Source organism: Bombyx mori, chromosome 15 (assembly GCF_030269925.1).
Source record: "Bombyx mori chromosome 15, ASM3026992v2".
Classification (NCBI taxonomy): Eukaryota; Metazoa; Arthropoda; class Insecta; order Lepidoptera; family Bombycidae; genus Bombyx; species Bombyx mori.
This window is the reverse complement of record NC_085121.1, coordinates 5,680,025-5,707,352: the sequence shown is the minus strand read 5'-3', so window position 1 is coordinate 5,707,352 and position 27,328 is coordinate 5,680,025. Positions and strand designations below refer to the sequence as shown.

Below are 27,328 nucleotides of genomic sequence, written 5' to 3'. Positions count from 1 at the left end.
AGTCCCAAGTAAGCTCATAACATTTGTCCCACCCTACAAATTAGAACCCGTGATTCTGAGATGTAAATAGGCTAGATGGTTGCAGTACCTACCGCTTTTGCGTTAACAATACTTCTCTACAGGTATACCCTACAGTATACAAAGTTATATGAATTTTTAAAGTTTGATTTTATTACATGGTGCTATTAATCCATCGTAAAAGTATTTTTTTTCTACTTAATCGCTGGTAGCCTAAAGGGCTATTCCAGCCACGCTCGGACTAGTAGGTGAGCTCAAGGGCTCAACCTAAGAAAATCCCACTAACACTATCCCAAGTAAGAACAGTCCTTCGCTGAATTTACCACCTGAGAAGATCCGCCGAGAAACTTAGTGGGCTGTATCTGTGGGTTAGTTCGCTCGACGAACTTTTCGTCGTATTCGACGAGTTCGACGGGGATGATGATCGGAACTTTGAAGAGACTAAAAGCACCGAGAACGGATCCAAGGGATCTGATAATAAATGTTTAGTGCGACGGCGCCTTTGTGTTGCCCCGTCGCCTGGGTCGGTTGCGTAATTAGCGGTGACCACGATTAGAGGGATATCGTGTCGCGCCGCTTTATCAAAGTAACGGTGTGACGCTTCCTTAAAATATTTACGTATCGAAAGGAATTAGAATTAGAAACAGGATTGGATGACCTGGAGAGACCTATTACGAGTACGGGCCGCGTGAGCGAATATCGTAATAGTCGTTCGTGAACATGTGTTCAGAACGTTTTTTCATTTTAAAAAATTGGCACCCGCCTACAGACAAATACTAAACTAGAACTAAAATACTATACTACTCAACAAAAAAGGCACAATGACATCTGTGATATAAGCACACTGAGCAAGCCCGTCCGCGCGTAGCTGAAATAGCCCTTTTTTATCTTTATGATCGAAGGATTACTGGTGGCCCGGAGGCCCTCCCAGTTTCACCAGAATAGGTGGGATTAGCTAACAGCAACCACAACGCCTCCGACGAAGTTCTAACAACTCAAAAGCAGCTGCTTCGCTAATGAATCTAGGAATAAACCCCTCAGAATACCATCGAATAGGTAGGGAAAAAAGAAAAAAAACCGGGCATAACATTCGTTGGACCACCACGACTTCCAACTCTTCAAACTAGATCATTAAATTGTGTGTACTTCAAAGGTTAAACAGATAACGTTTTCGTTAAAGTGGTATTTATCATACGACTTCAAAGAGTAACATCCTCCGGAAACACCAGTTTACTTCGTTTACTTCATACATTGTCCTCTACAACAACGCAGTATACAATGAAGTACGATAAATTTAAAACAAGCTTTTTTTATAAATTCAACTGGAAAAAAAGCTCACAAACTACGTGTGGGTGGTTACGAAAGCTTAGCTTACCAGTGTCCATCTTAAAACAAAAAATGGAACTCTTTTATCTTATTTCATCATACCCTTAAAACGGGATTTTTTTTAATTTAAGAACAAAAAGATACGCAGGTTACCCATTAACAGTGCTTTTAGGTACCACAAGCACCGGTCACCGTCCCCGTCGATCCCGTCGCTTGCGACGAAGTAGCCGACGAGTGAATTAACCAATAGACACAGCCCACTGAGTTTCTCGCCAGATCTTCTCAGTGGCTCGCGTTTCCGATCTGGTGGTAGATCCTACGAAGCACTGCTCTTGCTAGAGCCAGTTTTAGCAACACCCTGGTTTGAGCCCCGTGAGCTCACCTACATATTAGAACGAAGCTGAAATAGCCTCTCAAGGCTATCAGAATAAGTAGGAGAAAAAAAAAAGTTCACATCTCAAGACAAAAGGTATATAAGTCTCAATTGTCTCAACCATAACGGCTGCCCAACACTCCAAACCCTTTCTGTCATAGCACCAGGAGCGTGCAACAGGTAACTCGCGAATAGCTTAAAGAAGTTATGGAAAGAATACATTAATTGAGGTGAGGTAGAAAGACAGAAGAGATAGCAAACATTACCTAGATATTTTGACTTAAAAGAGAAATCTTACAAGATATTGACTAATATTTCTCCGACTTCTTTACTGTTGATATTTAATATTTGAAGTAACAAATACCGCATTGCATTACACTGTGCTGCACTGAGCTGTGCTCGTCTTTATCGTCGTCATCAAAACGATTGATTAGCTTGCGACAGTAATATACAGAACGGGCGTGCAACACTCCATAGCTGGCTTAAGGTTAGTAATTGAGATCCTAGGATTATCTTGACAGGGATATCATATAACACAAAATAAAAAAAAAATGGGTGAATGTAATCACCACTTAAGAGCATTATGGCTATTTGTACAATATGATAAAAAAGTGGGAGTTAAAAAGTTAAAAGAAAAAACAAATCTACAATACGGATAATCCAACTTGATTTTTAAATTTCACATTGAGAGTCATTTTTAAGATATCTTCATTATTGTCTCCGGCGGTGATAAGTAAACTGTTTTTTTTTTTTATTTCGGCATATCCAAATTTTTTGCTTCTATGTATTCGTCCCTCGCGCCGTCCCTATAGATTATTATTCTTAAGTTTATGAATTCAGTTGCGTTCTGATGTCAACATGTCGCCACAGCGTCGATGTATTGTAATCGGTAAGAAAAACTTATGTACATTCGCAACACTAACACTGTGTTTATGAAACTTAAATATGCTTTGTCATTTACTGTAGAAATTAAATAAAAATTAAGCACGTATTAGAATCGAATAAGCACCTTATTCTTTTTGACCTGAACTGACCATGATCTCTTCATGATAGACATGAAGGCAAATACTGAGGTTTTTTTTCAGTCAAAATTTTTGCTGACGGAAGGCAGTTAAGTTAATTTTCTAAAGTAGTTGTTAGTAAATTAGTAAAAATAACAATAAGTTACATTTAGGATGTTTACTATTTAAATTTTCAAAATATTTAAAATGATTTCGTTGATTGTTGTAGTATTATTAACAGTGGGGGTAATCCACGCGTCTCCGAAACTCAACGATGTACGCATTAAGACACAAAATTGTGAAAATTCTCCTCAAGGCCATGTCTTCGACGAAGCCCAGGCCATAGGTACATGGCACGCTCAACGACACAAATCAGACAAACCTTACTTCTTCAGGGACTCCGAATGTGCACAGTTAACTTCGGTTAACGAACAGGTATCTACGTTTTTAAATCTTGAAATAAGCCAAAGAGCGGCTAACGCCCCTTAGGTATCCAAGTAAACTGAAATTACAAAAACTATATAATTTAATAATGAATGTATTAATCAGCAGCTACTTCGAAATAGATCGTAATGAATAAATAACTAGTCAGGTCATAAGTATTGTCACACAGTAAAAACTTTTCTTTTAGAATGCTGGCCACAAAAAAGTTTATTGAATTCGAATTTCGAATTGTTCATGAAAATAAAAATGCTTAATACTTAATACTTTTAGAATTTTACTCATTTTTAAATATGGAGTGGACGCTTAAAGAAGACCGTGTTGCAGTTATTGCGTTGCATCGTTGCGGTTACGCGCCAATTCAAATTTTTAAAATACTGAAAAATTTGAATATAACCAAAAGATTCGTTTATCGTACCATCAAACGATACAATGAAGACTCTAGTGTAGATGACAGGTCAAGAAATGGTCGCCCTCGGTCTGTTAGGACTCCAGCAGTGATAAAAGCTGTGAAGGCGCGAATTCAAAGAAATCCCAAACGTAAGCAGAAACTGTTGGCCCTTCAGATGGGGTTAAGCAGAACCACGGTGAAAAGGGTGTTAAATGAAGACTTAGGGCTTCGGGCATATCGAAGAAAAACAGGACATCGTTTGAATGCTCGTCTAATGGACCTGAGACTGAAGAGATGCCGCGCTTTGTTGAAGCGGTACGCGGGAAAAAAATATCGGGAAATTCTTTTTTCGGATGAAAAATTTTTGACCGTAGAAGAGAGCTACAACAAACAAAATGATAAGGTGTACGCACGCAGTAGTGAAGAAGCGAGCAACCGTATTCCGCGTGTCCAACGAGGTCATTTTCCATCCTCGCTCATGGTATGGTTGGGAGTTTCTTATTGGGGCTTAACAGAGGTACATTTTTGTGAGAAAGGTGTAAAAACGAATGCAGTTGTGTATCAAAATATAGTCCTGACGAACCTTGTGAAACCTGTTTCTCATACCATGTTCAATAACAGGCACTGGGTATTCCAACAAGATTCGGCGCCAGTTCATAGAGCGAAGAGCACACAAGACTGGCTGGCGGCGCGTGAAATCGACTTCATCCGGCACGAAGACTGGCCCTCCTCCAGTCCAGATTTGAATCCGTTAGATTAAAAGATATAGCAACACTTGGAGGAAAAGGCGTGCTCAAAGCCTCATCCCAATTTGGAATCACTCAAGACATCCTTGATTAAGGCAGCCGCCGATATTGACATGGACCTCGTTCGTGCTGCGATAGACGACTGGCCGCGCAGATTGAAGGCCTGTATTCAAAATCACGGAGGTCATTTTGAATAAACTTTAGTGTCATAAGAATCTATGTTTTGTTAAGTTCATTTTGGTATATGAATGGTTACATAATGAATAAACTTGTTTCAATTATTTTACATTAAACATGTGACAGAATTTATGATCTGACTAGGTATATTGATTTTTGACCATGTACATCTCGTATAATACTGATTTACGTTTAGGAACGAAATGAAGTTAAAAAAAAGATCGGAAACTACACCGCCAATTTAAAATGGGAGAACTTAACATTGAGAATGCAAATACCGTGTCAAAGTACGAGTATGAGACACAATGTTACAGAAGACCATTATCTGGAAAGACTTGATGGTCACGGTATTTACAGGACTCTACACGTGCCTCTGCCGTCTGGTTAGTTTTGATGTTTGATTATTATTTTTTCTTACGTCCATCCGCTTCCCGGAAGCTACAGCCTCCACATGAAATACGATGATAAAAGTATTGTATCGCATCAATCTAATTTAATCACATTCGAAATGATATGAGTAAATTATTATTATTTTTTTATTGCCCTTGTAGGCAGACGAGCATACGGCCCACCTGATGGTGAGTGGTTACCGTCGCCCATGAACTTCAGCAATGCCAGGGGCAGAGCCAAGCCGCTGCCTACCGGTTAATACTCTCCACAAGCCTCGTTTGAAGGAGGACATGTCATAACGCTCGGGAAACGCCGTGGAGAGGAGCTCATTCCATAGCCGGTTGGTACGTGGCAAAAAAGACCTCTGGAAACGCACTGTGGTTGACCGCAGTGACTCCAGGTAGTATGGATGAACTCTGCTCTGATGGCGGGAGGTGCGATGATAAAAAGGAGATGAGGGGATCATCTCAAACAATTCCTCAGAGTACTCCCCATGGAACATACGGTATAAAATGCAGAGGGAACCGAAGTCCCTCCGCAGACCCAGAGGTTCCAAACGATCCGTGAGGATGGGATTATTGACAATCCGAATGGCCCTTTTCTGTATGGAGTTAAATGGAAGAAGCTGGTATTTGGGAGCCCCGGCCCAGAGATGGGAGCAGTACTCCACGCGAGGCCTATTTATTATTATTTATTAAAAATATTTTCTCTTGCCTTTTAAATTGAATGTAATTAATAAAAGTCACTGTCAACATTGAGATCTATGTAATGTATAAATGTATGTATAATGTATAATATCTATGTATAGATGTAATGTATTATTGCTTAATATATTGTCTAATAATATATAGTCTAATAATGTTTATAGTCTAATAATAATAATGTTTAATTCATTTTCTCTTATTCTGTTTTAGCTAAACTAGAACTCGGCGCATTACGTAGTATCGCAATACGTTTGAAGATCATTGAAAATGAGTATCTTGGTTTAATGGGCTGTCATGTTTTCTTTTTGTCCAAGAAGCCGTTTGACGATACAGACATCGAAGAACGCTTGAATAACACCTACAAATATTGGCCAAAGGATTTGTCATAAAGGTCGTAAATATTATACATATACTAGCTTTTGCCCGCGACTCCGTCCGCGTGGAATAGTTATTTTGGCATAACGCTAAATTTTACCCCACTTCATTTACGTAGAAAGTAAAAATATTTTTGAATTATATAATATTAAGGAGCTTTTTAAGCCCCTATTTTGAAACAGTCTTTTTTGGTGCTCCACTTGTATTGGCCTTGCTTTTTTTCCTACCTAAGCTGATAGCCTTGAGAGGCTATACCAGCGTAACCTTAACTAGTAGGTGAGCTCACGGTGTTCAAACCGGAGTGTTGCTAACACTTACCCTAGCAAGGTCAGTGCTTCGCAGAATCTACCACCGGATCAGAAACGCGACCCACTGAGAAGATCCGGCGAGAAACTCAGTGGGCTGTGTCTATGGGTTAATTCGCTCGTCGAACCCTTCGTCGCAAGCGACGGGTTCGACGAGGACGGTGACCGGTGCTTGTGGTGCCTAAAAGCACCGTTAATGGATCAGGAGGATCCGTAATGACGTGCTTTGGCCTTGGCCTTGCCGTGATGCTATATAGCCTATAGCCTTCCTCAATAACTGAGCTATGTAACACTGAAAGAATTTTTCAAATCGGACCAGTAGTTCCCGAGATTAGCGCGTTCAAACAAACAACAGAACTACCCTCCTTTTTATAATTATGCAATTAATTTCAATAGTTGTAGTTTAGCAATTAAGCACTATAACATTAATTAATCTATTACATTAAGTAAATCTATAAATATAATTATTCTATTTATAATAAGTAATTACAACGAGTATAATAAAAGGTATCAGGGTCGTTCTTCTATTTCTACTGAAATAATAATTCATTGCGGCTTAGAGGCTAGAGTAACTTAAGTCTTGTTCCTTTACTGGTAGCGCATATCTCAATGTGGTAGTCTCTCTTTGAATTCACATATTTTAGAGATCCGGCTTATCCAAATAAACAAGAAAAAAGGAAGGACTGATAAAAAAAGTCGAAGGCATGTTGGATCTTAGGCTCGTTTTAAGTAAAATCGCGAATATTTCAAACGATTGCATTTTTCTAACCTGTATTGTAATATTAACAAGCAAATACTTTTATTACGTTTCGAATCCGTAATAAAGAAAAATATGAGTCAACCGAAATCACTTATTACGTATCGATACTACTCGTATAAGGACAAATATGAGAGTAATTACGAAAGCAGCCGAGCCATTAGTTACTTTCCACCCCATCGGCAGTACGCAGCCCTTACACTAAAGCACCACTCAAATTAAGTGCGGCTCGATCAACAGTCATTTTCGGTTACAATTAACCACACATTTGAGTGAAAAGTCAACCACCCACTCCAATTGATTTATTGTGTCCTACACTAGTTCCGCCATTTTGTGGCAAGAATTGTATTTTACAACATAGAACTATTAAAACTATACTGGAATACCCAAAGACTTTTATTGTTTGCTTGAATACCTATAGCTTAGATGTGTGGATGAGCTCACCACCGGGCACACCTGGTGTTAAGTGGTAACCGGAGCCCATAGACATCTAAAACGTAAATGCCTCCACCCACCCTAAGAATGGGTTTTAACGTTTCAGTTTTAACAGTATGACGGCTGGTCCACTCTTCAAACCGAAACGCATTAATGCTTCACGGCAGAAATAGGCAGGGTGATACCTACCTGTGCGGACTCACAAAGAGGGCCAGTATAATATCTGGAGTAATGGTTAAATAATAATAACTAGGAGAATAATATTCAATAACGATCGCCACCTTAATTTTGCAAACGGCTAACCCAGTTTTCCAGTTGCAATGATGGCTTCTCAGAAGGAATAGATTGAATGATACCTGTTCATACAAGCTCACAATAAGTCTTACCATCCGACGATAAAAGTAAAATATTTAAAGCCTTGACGGGCTTCTAAAATAGATTTAATGGTGGTAGGACCTGTTGTGAATCCGCACGGGTAGGTACCACCACCCTGCCTATTTCTGCCGTGAAGCAGTAATGCGTTTCGGTTTGAAGGGTGGGGCAGCCGTTGTAACTGTACCTAAGACCTTAGAACTTATATCTCAAGGTGGGTGGCGCATTTATATTGTAGATGTCTATGGGCTCCAGTAACCACTTAACACCAGGTGGGCTGTGAGCTCGTCCACACATCTAAGCAATAAAAAAACCAAAAAAAAAACCGTAAAGTTAGTTTTAAAGCTTACCGAAGATCTTTTAATTTTATAAAAAATTGTCTGGCCAACTATCAATCAAAAGGTAAAACTTTAAAGAGTCACCATGAAGAGTAAGAGACTGTGGGACCTCGAACCTATTCCTAAAGTTGCATTTCCACATGCTGTAGGCACTACGATCCTGTCTTTCTTTTTTCAACAAGAAATCATACTTTCCAGTTCGGGAGAATGAAAGCCCATTAGATCAATATAATTAAAACTTCTTACGTCTTAACCTATTCCCTTGGTGACGTACCTATATGAACTCCAGTAACTGTTTAACATGTTTAACGCTGGTCCGTGAGCCAAAGTACGACAATGTCAAAACTTTACCTAATTTTGTCGCATCATAATTCTATATATCGATGTACAAACAAGCAGTGGCGTGTGCCATGAAGGGTGCAACGCTGTTCATTTGTCTAAACGCAGTAGCATTTTGAAGGGCACTTGCACGAAGGGCTGGGAAAGTGTTGCACTTTACAAAAAGTTAAAACGCCATTTGCGAACTCGAGCACCGTTGCCTGTTTATTTCATTGGTCTCTATAATTTTACCTCTTGTCAATATTAATAATCGTTCTATAATCAACCGCCACAATCTAGTTTAATCTTCTGTATTATGATAGCGGAGATCAAAGACACAATACTCCGAATATTAAATAATAATGTGATAGTTTGAAACAGAGATTTTGACTCCGAATCGAGACTCTGTTATAAACATAGGCATTCGTCATCAGAACATGGAAACGATTTAAATTCCGTGCGATCCTAACGCTTTATTAAAATTTGCAGGTTTGATTTTATATTTCAGGGTGTTACTCCTTTGCCATGGAACTCATTGATACACACGCAATATTTAGAAAATTTGTACCACATTTGTCACAGTCGCATCGCGTCACTGGATACAAATAAAACGGCCACCTTACAAAACGCTACCGACGTCTAAAATCGAAGTTTTGCGAAGTAAATATAACATAAGAACGCGTATAAGTCAAACTCCAATTATTATTCGATTCATTGTCGGTCAAGCTATCAAACACAAATTATGGCTGGTTTATAAGTTTTTAAATTACACTTTCTTTCATTAAGTCCACACGGAACAGGTACATCAAATCATTATTAAAAGTTCAAACGTAATAGCAGCTAAACAAAGCCGATAGAAATCTGATCGCCGAAGTAAAATGAAAGAAACGTATAATTTTGGATTGTTGACCGTCATATCGCTTGTGAAGTTTTTCAATTACACATAGAAGGTAAATAAGTACCCACCAGAGTGATTTAGATTTAATTACCGTAAAATATTTTTGTGATGTATTCGATATCAAAATTTTGAAGTTCTGAAATACATTACAAATACAATACATACATACTATGTAATTGTAATTAATATGCTTTTATTGCTACTGCCCAATATATTTTCGTATTACAATTAGATATTTTAAATATTTGTTGTCATTACCATAAAGTACTGTCTTCTATACTACTTCAAATGCAATTTGAAATGAAACTTGTACCAAACAAAATTTGTTATGTTTACATTTAACTTAACCACTTAACACCAGATGGGCTATGAGCTCATCCACCAAACTTCGCAATAAAAAATTTATCAAAAATTGCTATTGATTTACGAAATTTCATAATCCTAGAGGTCCCGCAGTAGTCGAAATTCGACTATAATTAATTGGAATTGTAAGTTTGTACACTATTATGATTGTCTTTTATACTTCTATAATCACAAATTTCGCCAAGGCTACACTATAAAAAAATATTAACAAAGACAAACAATATTTAATCTCAATTTGACAACAGACGTCAAGAACAAAAGTATGACAATAAATAGTATGCATGCATGTGTGCGTCAAATACATGGTATGTAGTGTGTGTAATTATTTCTTTATTGATTTAATATATCTTTTATGCATTATTTTAAAAAAATATTAGTATTGTGCATTTCTTCTCTATATTCTCTATAAGTCTGGAAAATTTCATACCCCTCCGTCCGCGCAATTTTCGTAAAAAGGGATACAAAGTTTTTGCTTTACGTATTAATATATAGATATGATACTAATTACAAAATTAATGGTGTGAATGTGATTGTAGCATTTGACTGCACATAGCAGAGAACAGGGCTTGAAGATTTCGGACAATCTGTAAATAAATCGCAAACATAAAACAAACACAACAATCTGTTAGTGCGTGCTTTTTAAAGTCGTTTACTGCGTGCTCCACACCTGTAATTACCACATACGGACCTCGCATGTTAATTGTTGGGAAAATTTGGTTCAAAATATAACGAGCGAGGGTGACTTTCTGACTTGTGGGAACTCGCCTATTGCCAATTAAATTAGACAACTGTTTAATTACGTAATACGTACATGAACAGATTTCGGGACAAGTTGTGTAGTTTCTAATTAGGGAGTAGCTGCGTTTTCTACGAATTGTTACGCTTATTCCTCAGTCTACACGCGTAAAGCTTTTTTAAGTAGTAAAAAATGCTAGTCTCGTCTAATTAACAAAGAAATAATTTATGATAGAATTTTGATTCATAATTTTTAAGTAAAATTTTTAGTAGTAGTCTAGAATGAACGGTCTTATCTCTGTAATTAGAATAAGAATTCGTTTTTTTTTCTTCTATTAGTTAATTAGCTACTTATAGATAGCCGAGATAGATCCATTCAGAGTATGTAGGTACCATTTAGCGGTCGTGTCTGTCATCGGATTTGCATAGTTAATCGACTGGTTACACGCTAACTGCGATAAAGGAAATATGCTGTAATGATTTACATTCTAAACACAGAGGTGCCAACTAAACGCCTACGTTAATCCGCTCTTGCCTATTTAATTTATGGACAGCTTTATAACTTCGGATAATTATTGCTTAAAACTTTGGCATAAATCTGTCAACACTCAGCTGTTACACAATTCGTCAGTGTTAAGTAATTCAAGCGCTTATTTGTAAAGACGGGTACAGCATAGTGCCTTGTGTTATTGAATAAGAAACCGCATTAATGTTTTTAACATTTTGTACGTTAATGAAAAATTATATATAGTTAAGTAATTTACTTTTCAAAATTTCAAATGTCAAATGTTCGCATATCAGCAGATTACAGATAACTATACTAAGACCTTACAACTTATATCTCAAGGTGGGTGGCGCATTTACGTTGTAGATGTCTATGGGCTCCAGTAACCACTTAACACCAGGTGGGCTGTGAGCTCGTCCACCCATCTAATAAAAAAATAAAAATAAAAGATTACTTTTTTGCGTAGTACACCATTCACAAAACATACAGACATAATTTTTACCAATTAGTAAACTCACATACCTACCTACATAATGGCATATGAATTACATCGAGGCATCGAGTAACAAACCGAAACTAAGTGCAGCCGAAAGTTTCCGCTCGTCCTCGAGACCATTAGAGGCGACGCCGATAGCATTACCGGCCACTGAATAATTTGATAGGGGAAATGATTGATACAACAATCACACGTAATCAGAATCGTGTCGGTGCGATTAGGCCCCCGCCAGCACAGAGGGAGCCGCTACTCGACAATTGCTCACCGACGATTTAATCAAGTCCCCGTTCCTAATGGTTTTCTCTCTTCATTAAATTGTAATAATGGTCTGTGTTTTTGTCTTGCGGTGCGCGTTGGGCGTTGCTGCGGCTAATGCAACTAATGATTCGACTCGCACACGTCCCATTTACTTTGAGGTCAAGAAGGTACCAAAATAAAACGTCAACGTGCGAAATTTTCTTTTGATTCTTATCAGAATCACATTAGTGCTTCAATCAACTTCCATCAAAAGCGATCTTATCTAAAAAAGTTAGCTAATTTATAAAGAAAAACTAGCTTGTTTTCGGAAACGTTTTCACGTAGTTAAAGGCAAGCCCCATCATGCGATTCAACAATTAACAGGCGAAGGCCTGAAAGCGATAAGAATACATATTAGAGTTCTTTTACTAAGCTATGGTTCTACTAAAAAAAACAGTTTTCAGTTTTCAACAACAACGAAAATTGGATTCTTTTTTTTTATTACCCTTGTAGGCAGACGAGCATACGGCCCACCTGATGGTGAGTAGTTACCGTAGCCCATGGACTTCAGCAATGCCAGGGGCAGAGCCAAGCCGCTGCCTACAAATTCATTCAATATGATATAATAATATCCGTTCGAGATGTTTTAATAACCTTGACAAATTATATGCCTCATTATTAAAAACTCTGTATGTAGATATAACTAATTCTAGCTTATATTGTCTTGTTTCTTTCAAACACATGTGAGGTTGAATGTCGATGAAATAGAAATTACACGGTTTATTTTGTTCTGTTCCTAGGTCATACCACAATAATTAAAAGCCGTAATAATTTCACTTCTTACCTAATTGTAGACACATTGGGTATAAGCTACTTTATTTTTTTAAACACAGGCCTATACCAGAAATTGACAATAATTATAAAATCTTTATTTTTTTATCTATATATTAATACGTGAAGCAAAAACTTTGTATCCCTTTTTATGAAAATTGCGTGGACGGAGGAGTATGAAATTTTCCACACTTATAAAGAATTTATAGAAGAAGTGCACAATACTAATTTTTTTTTTAAATAATGCATAAAAGATACATTAAATCAATAAAGAAAACATTACACACACTACATACCATGTATTTGACGCACACATGCACGCATACTATTTATTGTCAAACTTTTGTTCTTGACGTCTGTTGTCAAATTGAGAATAGATTAGATATTGTTTGTCTTTGTTAATATTTTTTATAGTGTAGTCTTGGCGAAATTTGTGATTATAGAAGTATAAAATACAATCATAATAGTGTACAAACTTACATCCAATTAATTATAGTCGAATTTCGACTACTGCGGGACCTCTAGTTTATTTAGTTGCACCAACAAAGTGATCATAAATACAAAACATTGACAAATTGACAGTAAGTACATGGCAGATATCACGTCGTGTTACCTGTCAGTTTAATGGAATGAAAACTACATTGCCAAGTCGGATTAAAACATAAAAATTCGTATAAGCATCAATAAAGTTCAGCTTCCACATTCAATGAATACCACGGCGTTCTTCCAAAATTATAAAAACGTCGCTGAATTAAAACCGTAAGCTATTATTAAATGAAACCACAAATTATATTTTATTTACACATTTAATACAGTTGCATATAAGTATATAAACAGGTCTATTAGATAATATTTTATACATTTATATACAGATTTCTGACGCGCAAAGACGAAGGCAAGGGAATGTTAGAAAAAATTCAGAACTCAATAAAAACGATCATCAACAAAAGGGCTTATATCGAATAATAGTTTTTAAATTGAGTTATTTAAATATGACGACAATTATTGTAAACAAAATTACACATAGAATGAACTAAAATAATTACTTTTTGTTGTTTAATAAACTCAAAAAAGTTTTTTCAACAATTTCTTTTCTAATACTGAAATGTAAAACGCTAATAATATATCTGTCTCCTTCCAATATTTTATTTATTACTCTTCGATATTTTTTTCGAATGACAACACAACATTTCTGACGTAGGTGTTCAACTTAAATGATTCATACAACCCGTCCATTTCCCGCTAATGAAAAAATATAAACTTATGTATCTTAGCTGACGCATGTTTCTTAAAACCAGTTTCCTCCATCGATAAAACAAAACAAAATAAACTAAATAAATGTCACCTTAATAAAAATAGTGACGAGATACTTATATCATAGACTTATGGTGATTGTGTTATATTTGTTAATAACTTTAGTTTTATTAAAGACAACAGCATAAATAAAACAATTACAAAATAACTAAGTTACTAAATGTTTCGCGCGTCAGGCGGTATGGTAAATGCCTTCAAATAACTTTTTCACTTTACAATATAATCTCTCATTCTACACGAGGTGTAAGGGAAGGCGAAAAACGATAATAAAGAAATAACATCGAAAGCAAAATATATATTTTGCTAAAATCTCTAAGGTATTTACGGATCAGTTTCTAGTTGTGATTTTTTTTATGATGCCATCTCATCCTCTTTGTTTCGTTTTAATAACAGTTACATAACGATACCAATATTACATTAGAAGTAACTATAATTTATAAAGTTTTAATTATGGATTTCAATTATATTACAACTAATAAACAAAATCGGCAAACAGGGCTTGAATACTTTTTTTTTTTTTTTAAATCAATTGGTTATATATGGTAATGTATTTTTAAAACCAATGGGTATGATGATAATGTGTATTTTTGATCCGCAATCCGAACGAAGAACGTCTGCCTGTTCACGTCAACACTTTTTCTGTTGCATCTCATGCGGTCCAAATCTTCTTCATTGTTATCGTGTCACAAATCACCAGTACTAAAGCTACCTACCTGCATACATTCATTTTCAAGGAATATCCCCTTACACAGTATTATCTTATACCTTTAAACGAGCAATTCTTGTATATTAATATATATACAATCTGAATCTCGGAAACGGCTAGGATTTATTTTCAGAAAATGTTGTTTTATTCGTATTTTCAATAATCAACTCTTCCCGACATCTATTGGCGAATAATAATACTATTTTTCTTAATTGAGGGCAACTAACCGCTTTAAAGACAAGATGGCTTTATCAAAAAAATCATCAGGTCATCGTCTAGTTTTAATTAAATTTAAAAAGTCGTATTAAAACTCATTTTTCTCTTTTCATTGTGAAACTTGTGATGTATTTATTAGATCTACAATATTTATTTATAATAAACATTATAGGCTCTATTGACTTGGGTTGTAGATTACTTAACAATACATAACAGAGCAAAGGAGGTATAAGGTCAGTTTCGTTTATATATTTATTTTTTGTACTGAACTTAATATAATTTTGACGAGGTTTAGACACTATATCAATTGTAGGAAAATAATTACATCGATAACTGGTTTGCAGAGTACTATTTCGTATAATAAATATGAATTTGTTAATACTATTATACATTTCCACATTTTTACTTCTGTAAAGCGACAGCGTAAACTATTGAATACAGCAGGTGCAATTATTATATTTCAGACTAATTTTGATTATTAAATAAAGCTATACCCTGAACCTCTAAGGTTTTATTAGTAATTAATTTCCTAGTAAGCTCAATGCTAAGTTACTAGAGATTGTAAAATAGTTCCGTATTTAGTGATAGGTAATTTGGTCATTACGTTTTACAACCACAGCATTTGAGACATAATTTCGATGAAATGCGATTTTTTATTATTTATTATTATTCACGACTAGCACTAAACTCCCATTTGTTACGGTATTTTTGCAACGTAAATTTTCCGTTAACAATTCTTCATAAGAACCAAACTATCAAACGTTGATTCTAAAACCATTTAAAAAAAAATCAAAGTTTTTATAAAACATACATTTTTTTTCGTTAACTTAACAAATATTGTCATTAGTTAATCGGTCGATCTATATACGTTACGACATGATACTAAAACGCTTTTTAAAGATTTGAAATACAATACAAATATCTATACACTTTTTAAAGCAACTTCGATCCAAAGTACAATTTTAATAAATTAAAGCTGCAATTAGATTACATTATTTCATTAAGTTTAATTATTAAAGTCCACATTACGTGTTTTCAACATTGTGCCTAATAACAGAACCATCGACGATAAAATCGTGAAGTACGCGAATGGGCCCCACTTGCATAGTAAAATGCTAAATTTGAATACCATCCACCAAGTAATCCACTAAACGTTTTACGCATTGAACACAACAATATACAAGATAAAAAATATATTTACATGATAAAAGCTAATCACAAGATGGCGGCGAAGGCGGAGCGCGTTCAAAATGGCCGACCGTTCTGCGGTCGTTCGGGCAGTTTCGGCGGCATATTCGGCATCGGGCGACTATGAACAACAAAACGAAAATAATTATTTTTCACACGTGAACATACTCGCTCTGTAAATTGTTTTATACGATGTTTAACAATTTGAAAGTATTTACATAATGAATAATCAATGGCGTAGCGTGGGTGTCAGCCGGCCGGGGCGGAAAACAATTTTGCCGACCTTTTATTTAGGTATTTCACTTTGATGTATAGTATACATTAGTTCTAGATTATTATTTTTGCAAGAGCAGTCATCATTGTTTTGCATTATATCTACAGGTAAGATTTTAAATAAAAAAGTTTGCACACACACAGACTGTATTGCCAGTTCAATCGGTCTAAATTTGTAGTTTCGATAAAAATATGAAATGGTTCAAATATTTTTATTATTTATTGTGAAGTTTTGCCGCCCCCTAAAAAGTGCCGCCCGGGGCGGGCTGCCCCCCACCCCTACCACGCTACGCCACTGTGAATAATTGTCAGCATACAGTACAAGATCTTACAGTACAAAAATGAAGCCTTCTTTCTTTAAGCATGTTGAACAGCCTAATTACGTGCTAAGATAGCGATGAAGTGTTGCTGCATGCAATGTTGTTGACCTGTCTCACGCATTCGCAGTCGTCGACAAAAGAAAATAGAAGCTTCGGGATGGCATTATTGAGAGTGAAACAGGTCTTTATCGTTTTAACTAATAAACTAATTATAATATAACATTATATTCCATTCCATGCGCAATCGATACTAGTAGGTATGGCAGCAATCTACATGCCGAATAATCAATCTTGACAACAGTCCGCGATACATTCGAATTGTCCGTAATATTTATGAAAGCTAATGATTCCAAACACATGCATCTCACTTAAATAATCGTATAGAAAGCAAATCTTACTTCCTACAATCAAATATCTCAATAAGAACATTCTGTGACCATTACGCACTTCATTAACGATAGGATCTACGCTTTCAGCAACTTTCTAAATGCGTTTCTAAAAGCGGAAACGCTAACCGCATTCGATATCAATCGATACAATTGAAATTTTAAACTTTCGCAAACCGAACACGATTAACGTCAATATTCAAACTAATCACGAACACTATAAAGTTTAAATTACTCTAATCATTGACTTGACTAGTATCAAAATTAACAGTCAATCTAAAAACCAAAAACAATTGCATTTACTCAAGACTCGTTTTAAATCAAATTAAAATAAGACTTAAAATATATTTAAAATAAAACTTACTATGTATTTAACTCTTATTGAAATATTCAATTTAAATACAAAACACGTCTTACCTAAATTTCCATTCTCATTTTCCACAAACTAATGGCTAATGTAGCCAGCCACTTTTCAAATACATTTATCAACTCAACTACTGGAATAAATCAAACTCCTTTATTACACATATATAGCATTTAATTACTCTAATTTATACAGCATAAGATTAACAATGTTCATAAACTATATCAAATCCAACAATCACTGTCTATGTTTTATTTTTTCGATGGTACCAACTTTCTATTTTATTTATAAGAGAGCAAAACGTTAGACGATTAGATTTAACTTCAGAAGTAATGCTAATAGAGCAAGAGACAGACTACAGTGTCATATTGTAAGTGTAGGAACTCCAAATTTATTCTATTACAATTTTAGACTATGCTTCATAGTTGGGTAACTCAGTGGGCATCGTTGCGAAAGCATTTCATAGATTTTTTTCTATAATACTTTCAATTTCAAATCTATAATACATTTTCAATATATCGATTTAAATTGGAACAACAATGTTTTTTATTAATTACTCATAAGCTTTTAAGTGATGCTTTTATGTTTTTGACGTCAATCAAAGTTGTATTTTTACTCAATAAAACATCTCTAATAATTGACCTTTTCGTCAACATCAACAATCCTATAAGAGAATAAAGTGTTTGCTTGGTAATAGGTACTGGAAATATTATGACAAATATTCAAGCAAAGTACTGTGAACATTCAACATTCATAATATAGTTTACTTTGAAAAAAACAATCTCAATTATAAACGAGAATATTAGATCCGAAATGTTCGTACATGTTTAAAGTACGAAATTCGCATCATTGAACGTTTTACACACATATGACGTCAGAGTCTAGTTACAATAACCGGTAAACGCGCCTATATACACACGCTCCCGTCGATAAACGCGAGACGAGAATTCAAGAGACGTATCATCGTTCTAAACTACGGGAACAGCTAAACATTGAAGTGAATATTTAATAGGAATAGTTTCAAGTAACTACAGAGCTAGGTCTACGCGACAACTGTCGGGTGCAACATCAACGGATACACGTACTATAACTGTCCTTAATCGTACGAAACTAGCATTTAGAAAAACAAAATGATATGCGTTTTTTTTTTTGGTTATTATTTATTGTAAACACATCACCCGGCTGCAAGAATCCTGCGACACAACTGACCTGCTGCATTCGATTATATATCACCGTTTCAAGCCACCCAATATAATAACATTTACAATAATTATGTTAAACACATTTATCAACTATTTATTTCATGTGATATAACGGTAGACAGTAAATTTTTAAACAGCGCTATAAGACTATTATGTACCTACGTTTAATCCAATATACACAGCAGTAAAGCACTCTAATTTATCATTCGCTGTTAATACTGTATATTTCATAATTCATTTTCTAATTTATCACCATTTCGCCTCCATATCTTCCATAAAAAAAAAACTAACAGATAGTCTATAGAAATTAGGGGAAAAAAAAAAAACTCCGCACCTATTAAGTAAACATGGAATGTAAATATAAAAAAAATATATATAAATACATTAAATGTGTATGTGTGATCTTCTTTTTTTAATTTGACAACACAATTTACTTAATTTGGACTTTTCCTGAGTTATCAAAACAGTTAAACGTGTATTTAACCATGTATCGAGCAAATTAAATTAAATACTAACTCATTTTAATATAAACGCTTTATAAATATTCGTAGTTTACGCATGGAGGTTCAGTTAGTTCACTAATAGTTGGAAATTCATTAGGAACTTGAAACAGAAATAGCGCCATTCGTTTACATTAATACCAAACTCGTGAAAACACTCTTAAGTTAAATAATAATATAAATACGCAGGATAACATCGATTTCTTTTCATCGTATCATATATTTGGGGTAATGCATTATTTAATACTAAACAGAAATGTAGCTTTTACATATCGTAACCGCGTTAAGTTTGTCATTAAATAATTTTAGTACTTAATTAGACACACAAAAAAATTTACATTCATCAAATAGGTAACACTGATTTATTAAGTGGCAACACTGAAGGGTTACAAGTGCGTTGCGTACAGCGGACAAACATAAAATTTTGTGTTACAAAATAATAGCCAACGCTCACTCCAGCAAGACGAGTCATGTTACAAAGTGTAATCTGTATGATTTGACAGATTTTTTAACTTTATTGAAAACCATAAATATACTAACCGTATGAAAGGCAATTTGAACTTTATTGTCTATTATACTTGGTCTTTAAATTCAATAGACGACATATCTTTTATGCGTTTAATTGTTTAAAATAGTATTATGGTTGTAAATGTAGCCTATGTAAATGTAACATATAAAAAAAAGTTACATACTGCGTTTTTTTTTTTCAAACGAAAATTGTTCCGGAACTTCCCCCTCATTTAAAGTCAATGAGACTTATTGATTTATTTAAAACAAAAGCGTAAATGTTTATAGGAGTTTATCACAAAAAATGCGTGAATCACGTTTAATTTTCTTTAGGAATTGTGGAGGTTTGCGTTTGCAAACGAAGAACGAAGGTATATCAACTGTTCCATAGACAACGCTTTTGCGAGTCGAATTACAAATCATACAGATACATTTTAAGCGGACACAAGTTAATAGGTGGTTTTCTGATTAAAGTTTACTTGAATCTCGCGAAGGCGGAGCTGAGCTCGTTGATGGCCGCGTTGGTGACGGCCTGCCCGACGGCCTGGTTGATCTGGTTCCTCATTTGCGGCGGGAGTTGGTTCATCGCACCGCCAGCACTCGCCCCGCCGGGTCGCCTATTCGTTTAATTCGCATTTTTATTTTATTGATGACTCTACCATTATATTTTTGTCTAATAAAGAAGGAAAGAAAAAAAAAACATGATAAAATATTAAAACAATTTTTTTCTCCTACCTACGCCGAAAGTTCGGATTTAGTCCCGCTGTACAGGGAAGAAAGTCTAACTTTTCCTCCATGGGTACTGACAAGTGCGCATGCGCGTTAGTGTCTACGTCTGCTCTCACGCACCTAAAATACTCCGCCATTGTTGTGCTCGGGTAATTTGTAATATTGTGTTTAATATTTTTACAGTGTCGAACTTTCGGCCTGGTAGGAGAAAAAATAGTATGTGCACCGCGGGAAAAAAGTAGGACATCTCATCAGGAAATGTCATACTTTTCTCCCTTGGTGCACAATGTACTATTACACTGAGATGTAATATTTAAACTTGTGTTTACTACATACTAATATGTTGTTTATTGTATTCGAATTCTCAATTACTACACAGTCATACAGTACGGTTCAAAAGTATTTTTTATCACGATGATTTCAACAAAGAAACCATATGTATATTTGAGGCTATGTGTAGGCGAAACTAGTTAAAGAACTCTCACAGCTGCTCTGTAAGATTCATAGTTGTACACCGAATGATAATGTAACAGCCATAATTGGATCATTATTAAAACTAAGTATGTAATATATTTATTGATTTATTTTATCGTTACTCTTACAGAATAACTGTGAATTCGTTACATAATATGTTCTGATTTATATAAAGCACAATGGTATTTATTAGAAAATTTATGTACTACAGCAATCTACATTTTACAAACAACTTATATTATTACAATGCTTAAATGTGCACAATACGCCGTGCATATGTTGAGCACTTGATGAAACAACAGGGATTGGTTGGTGCACAAAATATTTATACGTAACTATACTGAGACCTTAGAACTTATATCTCGAGGTGGGTGGCGCATTTACGTTGTAGATGTCTATGGGCTCCAGTAACCACTTAACACCAGGTGGGCTGTGAGCTCGTCCATCCATCTAAGCAATAAAAAAAAATAAAAAAATACTTCATTAGTGGATTATAGATAATGCACTCATAGCCTTGTATTGATAAAAAAGAAACGTTAGCAAGCAATCGTCACCGCTCACTAGCTTACTCGTGTTATCTGAAAAATCTCATTTATTTTTTATGTTTTTCGAGATCAAACACACATCATTGTGTATTAAATAGGATTATATTTTGGCATGCCAGAAAAAAAACCCCAGCATCCCTCAGTAAATGAGGCAAACATTATTTTCTGCGAAGGTAAAAACTAAGCTCTCAACATACACGTAGGCACTGTACTACTAAAGAAATTATAGATTATATATAGGAATAAAGAAGATCACACACGTATTAGTTGCAAGTGTTACAACAAAAAATCATATTAAAAAATATTTAAAAAACTTCGAGTGTTAAATATAAAAATATATGTTTTTTTTACATAATTTAAATCAATCTCAAGAGGCGGACCGTCGACCGTATTTTACGTACATACATTCTGAACTAACTTGCGTAACATTACGATTATAATATTTTAAAACATCGTACATCGTTCGGTGTAGGCAGCCGATTTTGATTCTTATTTTAATTGGATATACAATTTAGAATAGATTAATTAAACTTGACAAAGTGAACATTTAATACAGAAAATAAGGACTTTTTAATGTTAATTACACGAGAAAGGTACCGAAACATATATGTGTGTGTGTGGAAGTGCTCAATTTTTTTTTATTTTATACTTTAGTGGGGAAGGGTGGTAAAATACAGTGAACTTGAACACATACACAGAGTGGTATGTTTGTCAACAAAATTGGTAGATTTTAGTAAAATTAATTGTGATCCCCTCCAGGCGTAGTTGCAATAGGCCTTTAGAGACCAGTCAATAGGTCGGAATAAAATATTGAGATCAAACTCAAAGTTTCGTTGTGTCCGACTGCCTACACGGTAATTATAACTTAAGCAGTTATAAATGTTTACTACGTAATATATGAATACATGTTTTCTTTCTTTCTTGGAAGCAACTTTCGACTTTTCATAAGTATTTAATTTTATATTACACGACTAAAATATATATATTTATTTAACATATTATGTATAATTTTCATCAAATGATTTCGTATGCTTGTTAACTTATTATATTTTTAAACAAGCAAAATACAAAAAAAACTTACATTTTTCCGTTATTTATCACATTTATGCATAAATTGAGAATATTCCATTTTGTTCTCGCGTATATAACACAGAGCTTAAGGAAATTGCTTCCGAAAACAACAGTAAATTGTACTGCCGGTGAATCCTGACACTATTAAGTTACTAATGCGACGAAAAATTACTATACATAAAACAAAAGTTTTTCGTGCGACTCGAACCGTAAACAAGAGAAGAGCGGGGTGAATGACCCCGTATGATCGCGGAGTACTATCTACCCCTGCTTTTAAAATGGGGATTCGCGAGTTATAAAATTAGTATAACGATAAACATTTTCCGTCAACCATAAGATACCGCACTCTCTCCTATCCTTCTACAGACCAGAACTTACGAACGCTACGCGGTAGAAATAATGAGGAGAGCGGTGGATATTATGTGTCATTTATTTTTATATAGTATTTTTATATTTCGTCTTCAGGAACAGTTCCCTCTCACACCGTCTATATATTTACTAAATTAATAATTAAAAAATAAATTGTAATCCTTTATAGCGTAGTTTAAGCAAAACTAGTATCATTACGTTTTACCGATAAGCGTATATAGATAGAGCTCATTTAATGTAATATCCTGCCCAGCACCTCTTTGAATTGATATATATGAAAATATAGAGATTTTACTAATTATTCTGATGTTAGTAATAAGTTAACAAGCATTGTTAGTACCTTATTTTCGTACGTAACTAATGTTAGAGGACGCGCGTAGAAGCTGCGACCTTAGCGCCGCCTGCGAAAACAACCAATATCTAATGCATTTTTAACTTAAAACTTTGTTAATCTTTGCACCAGAAAAAAAAACGCACCAAATAATTCATTAATTAAATGAACACTAGATTGCTTTGACAATGATTTGCAAATTTCAAAACCTTTATGTTATCGGCAGTTTTGTTAGAGTTTACCCAAAGACTTGATATAAGCATTAAATACATAAGTATTCATGATTTAAATAAATAAACATTATATAAATACGGATTTATAAAGCTTTGGCTCCATATTATGGCAGTTACATTATTCACTCACACAACATTTAAAATTATCACACAAAGCCCAAGTACATTTATTTTAATAGTAGGCTCTTGAATACCAACCTTTAATGTAAATTAGTTAATTTTTGGTTACTTTTGGTCATTTTTTTAAAATTAAAATTCCAAAATTCTTCATTACGCGACCTTTTTATTTTTCAAATAAAAAAGTATTTTATAGCGAGTTTTTTAAATTAAATTAATTTACTTAACTTATTCTATCTAAACTTTCGTAAATCAAATTCCAAATTGACAACTTACATAACTTCATATACACATACATATACATATATACATATACACATACACATACATATTTATCTATGAATTTTTGACACGTTTTCAATGTGATTCATTTCCAACGGTTCATAACAATAACTTATGTCATTTATTTCTTTCTATTAATTCTTTCATATATTCTCGTGGGAGCTTATTTGAGATTGATTGAAAAACATACAAACGGTGGGTTTAGCATTTGTGTATTGCAATTTTGTAGATGAAAGTTGATGGTATATCCTCATGAACATCCACAAACGTTCCACATTGAATAGTATGAAGCTAGGATTATTCATCGTGTTGTGTACCTCAAACAAACACATACGAGAAAAAGACAAATACAACGAGACCCCGGATCCGCGATACAGTGACGAAGTATTTATTCAGTAGTATTCATCCACAGACACGTCTCGTATTAGCAATACCATGTGTATCTAGCAAGTACTGCTATCGCGCTTTACGTCAAGGCCAGTCTGGTTATGCTGCCTCTAGTACAGTTGTTGACACTGATGCGTGATGCACACAGAGATATATACTCACGTGGGAATGAGCGGTGCGGGCAGACCCTGTGAGGGCACGGGTCTGGCAGCGGGGGGCGGGGGGGCGGCGCCTCCCGGCCGCGAGGGGAGCGGCGGCGCCGGACGTCCTGCACCCGCTCCGGGCGGCGGGGGAGCTCCGCGCTGACCCAATGAACCTAATAATAACACATTCAATGAAATTCCATATTTTAATGCTTTAATTTTAGTATTTACTTTAATTATTAACGTCAAGTGTTTAGTGAGACCCTTTTTTTTATGATTGAAGGATTGCTGGTGGCCCGGAGGCCTTTCCAGTTTCACCAGGACAGGTGGGCGAGCAAAGGCTCAGCCAGTAGGGGTGGGATTTGCTAACAGCTACCCGAGCGCCTCCGAAGGAGACCTAACAGCTCAAGAGTAGCTGCTTCGCGAATGAATCTACTACCGGATCGGAATCGCGACCCGCTGAGAAGATCCGGCGAGAAACTCAGCGGGCTGATTCATGGGTTAGGTTGCACGGCGAACTCTTTGTCGAGTTCGACGAGTACGGTTACCGAGGTCCCTAAACCTGCTCCTAGTGTTAGAGCTGAAGGCGTCTAATGCAAAAGTTATTGGATCTGATGGATCCGTAAAGACGTGATTCAAGCTGCACTTACTTATAAGGGCTGTTATTGTAACGCAATTTAAACTTCAACCATTCAATAATTAGATCACATATTGGTAATATATTACCATTTTATTTTACTTTAATACTTTCGAATGTTCTAATATATCACTACCCTGCCTATTTCAGCCGTGAGGCAATAACGCGTTTCAGTTTGAAGAGTGGGGCCACCGTTGTCCTGTTAAAGACGAGAATTTACTACTCTTGTCTCGAGGAGGGTAGTCGCATTTACGTTGTACGTGTCTATGGGGTCTAGTTACCACTTAACAGATGGGACGTGAGCTCGTCCATCCATTAAAAATATGTAAAAAACTAGCTGACTCGGCAGACTTCATAGTGCCTCAATCGACAAATAAAAGACCTAAACTTTTGTATAATATAAACTTAAAACAATCAAAAGGAATCCGTCCGACTGGGGACACATCAAAGGAAAAGCAAAATTGTTATTTTTTTTTAATTCCGAGCATTTTCATATTTATCTACCTTTTAAACCTTCTCTGGACTTCCACAAATAATTCAAGACCAATTAGCCAAATCTGTCCAGCCGTTCTCGGGTTTTAGCGATACTAACGAACAGCAATTCATTTTTATATATCAACGCTTGAAAGGCAAACGCGACTAAGCGACAATGCGTGAACTTTACAGTAGACTAATTTAAATCTGAAATACCTGAAAAAAATTCTATTTTATCGAATCTAGCTGTAGGATTGAAATGATTTTAATATATCTAGAAATATTTTTTTTTTGCGCATAGAATATGGTTGTTGCCTATCAATTTATGTACAAAGCAGTTATTGAGTCACGTTTGCCTTTCAAGCGTCGATATATAGATAGAAATGCAATTATGTGACATGTTAAGCAATGGATGTTCACGAGACTATGTGCGTGCGCACCCGCACATCTGTCAATGCGTGTCAGAGCGTGTACGTGCCTTGCTGCGCGGGTGCGGCGCGGCGCGGGCCGCCGGGCGAGGGCGGCGACAGTCTCGGGTTGGAGTCGAGTCTGCTCTCGAGCCAGTCGTTCTTGACGGGCGGCGGGACGGGCGTGCTCACGGTGGCCATGGACACGTCGCCGATGATGTGCAGCGCCTCCTTGCACGCGTGGTACATGCGCAACATCTCTTCACGCTTCAGTGCCTCCTCGGGAGACTCTTCCATCATTTGAGACTGTGAATAAAATTTCGAATTTAGAGTCGAGCCTTAATCTAATAAGAATCTAAGAAAATTGATAATTATTTTAATATGTATATGCAAAAACCATATAGACTGTATTCCTAAACTAATTATCTAATTGAAGTCGTCGTGACCTAAAGGCTAAAACGTCCGGTGCATTCGTGTTGAACGATGCACCGGTGTTCGAATCCCAGACGGGTATCTCACGGTGAAGGAATAACATCGTGTAATAAAAATCAAACCCGCAAAATTATAATTTGCGTAATTTGCGTAATGGTAGGACGTCTTGTGAGTCCGCACGGGTATGTACCACCACCTTGCCTATTTCTGCCGTGAAGCAGTAACGCATTTCTCTTTGAAGGGTGGGGCAGCCGTTGCAACTATACTGAGATCTTAAAAAAATCATATCTCATTTACGTTGTAGATGTCTATGGGCTCCGGTAACCACTTAATACCAGATAGGCTGTGAGCTCGTCCACCCATCTATGCCAAAAACAATAATAATAATATTCTTCATCAATTGTAGTATTCGATATTATTTGTTACCTAAAAAATGACAATGCAATTTAACTCGTAACTAAAGATTATTATAGTTTTTAATATTTCAAAGCAACTATCACCTGATCCCCGGACGCATACAGATGCGCGAGTAATTCTCCATTAATGAAGTCTTTGGCATTATTGATAATCATCATCATGATTGTCTTGGGGACGAGATCTCGCGTTGTCTTCGTCACGATGCGCATGTACGAATCCACCAGATTACGGATGGTCTCCACCTGCCTCTCTAACTGCGGGTCCATACTGCTGGTGCCTGTGCTGTCCGAATTCTGGAAAAAAACACTAATACTCAGTTCTGTATTACATACATTCCAAGCAAACTTCCAAGCCCAAAATATGATGATGATGATAACAATAATATATTTTATTCACTACATACATAATATCACTGAATACTTTCGATCAACAAAATTTGTACATTAGTGTTAATATGAAAACTTCAGAAGTAACACGAATCAAAATTATATCCTTTTTTATTGAAATTGAAATCCAAAAACGACATTAAAATTTATATCGAAAGAATAACATTACAACGTTTTTTTTTAAATATTTCGTTCAATTACAACACCATGACTTTATTCGAGTACCGAAAAGGGGGGCTGATTTTAGCATGCATGCAGTATACATAATATTATCATCTCAAAAGTATACAATCATCGCTCGATTCCAAAGCGAGAAGAGTAAGCCATTGAACACTATTCGTTGATTAGAAATAACATCCATATCAATGTGTTAGTGTTAGTTCGTT

The 27,328-nt window shown here is 35.5% G+C and overlaps 2 protein-coding genes and 2 long non-coding RNA genes across 11 annotated transcripts in view; 2 read left to right on the top strand and 2 right to left on the bottom strand.

Annotated features, from left to right (window-relative positions):
* The first annotated feature begins 2,499 nt into the window (after positions 1-2,499).
* Positions 2,500-7,389, top strand: LOC101735473 (uncharacterized). Its single transcript, XM_004928532.5, has 4 exons — positions 2,500-2,606; positions 2,948-3,153; positions 4,670-4,856; positions 5,778-7,389. Exons 1-4 carry the CDS (start codon positions 2,576-2,578, stop codon positions 5,954-5,956), a joined length of 603 nt encoding a protein of 200 aa, XP_004928589.1. The 5' UTR covers positions 2,500-2,575; the 3' UTR covers positions 5,957-7,389.
* A 4,521-nt stretch (positions 7,390-11,910) lies between these two features.
* On the bottom strand, positions 11,911-13,095 carry LOC134200176 (uncharacterized). Its single transcript, XR_009974983.1, has 2 exons — positions 13,013-13,095; positions 11,911-12,093 (listed from the first exon to the last, which is right to left on the bottom strand). It is a non-coding gene; the product is annotated as an uncharacterized LOC134200176 (long non-coding RNA).
* A 37-nt stretch (positions 13,096-13,132) lies between these two features.
* On the top strand, positions 13,133-13,673 carry LOC110385647 (uncharacterized). The gene is made up of 2 exons (XR_002430905.3): positions 13,133-13,291; positions 13,405-13,673. It is a non-coding gene; the product is annotated as an uncharacterized LOC110385647 (long non-coding RNA).
* Positions 13,320-27,328, bottom strand: part of LOC101735699 (dynamin) — a 34,638-nt gene continuing 20,629 nt past the window's right edge. For 5 of the 8 annotated variants that reach the window (XM_021349622.3, XM_004928534.5, XM_021349623.3 and 2 more), the window contains 5 exons: positions 26,640-26,849; positions 25,779-26,013; positions 24,209-24,362; positions 19,988-20,125; positions 13,320-16,077 (listed from right to left, as the gene is read on the bottom strand). In XM_021349622.3, the coding sequence (XP_021205297.2) occupies positions 16,014-16,077; positions 19,988-20,125; positions 24,209-24,362; positions 25,779-26,013; positions 26,640-26,849 (801 nt within the window). In that variant the 3' untranslated portion in view covers positions 13,320-16,013. Of the gene's footprint in view, positions 16,078-19,986; positions 20,126-23,036; positions 23,098-24,208; positions 24,363-25,778; positions 26,014-26,639; positions 26,850-27,328 lie in introns of those variants that run through there. The other 3 variants (XR_005245524.2, XR_001139825.4, XM_004928535.5) reach the window with 3 other exon arrangements.

Coding starts and splice junctions, on each gene's coding strand:
- LOC101735473 (XM_004928532.5), top strand. CDS start 2,576: ATGTCGCCACAGCGTCGATGTATTGTAATCG. Junction 2,607..2,947: donor GCGTCGATGTATTGTAATCG/GTAAGAAAAACT, acceptor TGATTGTTGTAG/TATTATTAACAGTGGGGGTA. Junction 3,154..4,669: donor TAACTTCGGTTAACGAACAG/GTATCTACGTTT, acceptor ATTTACGTTTAG/GAACGAAATGAAGTTAAAAA.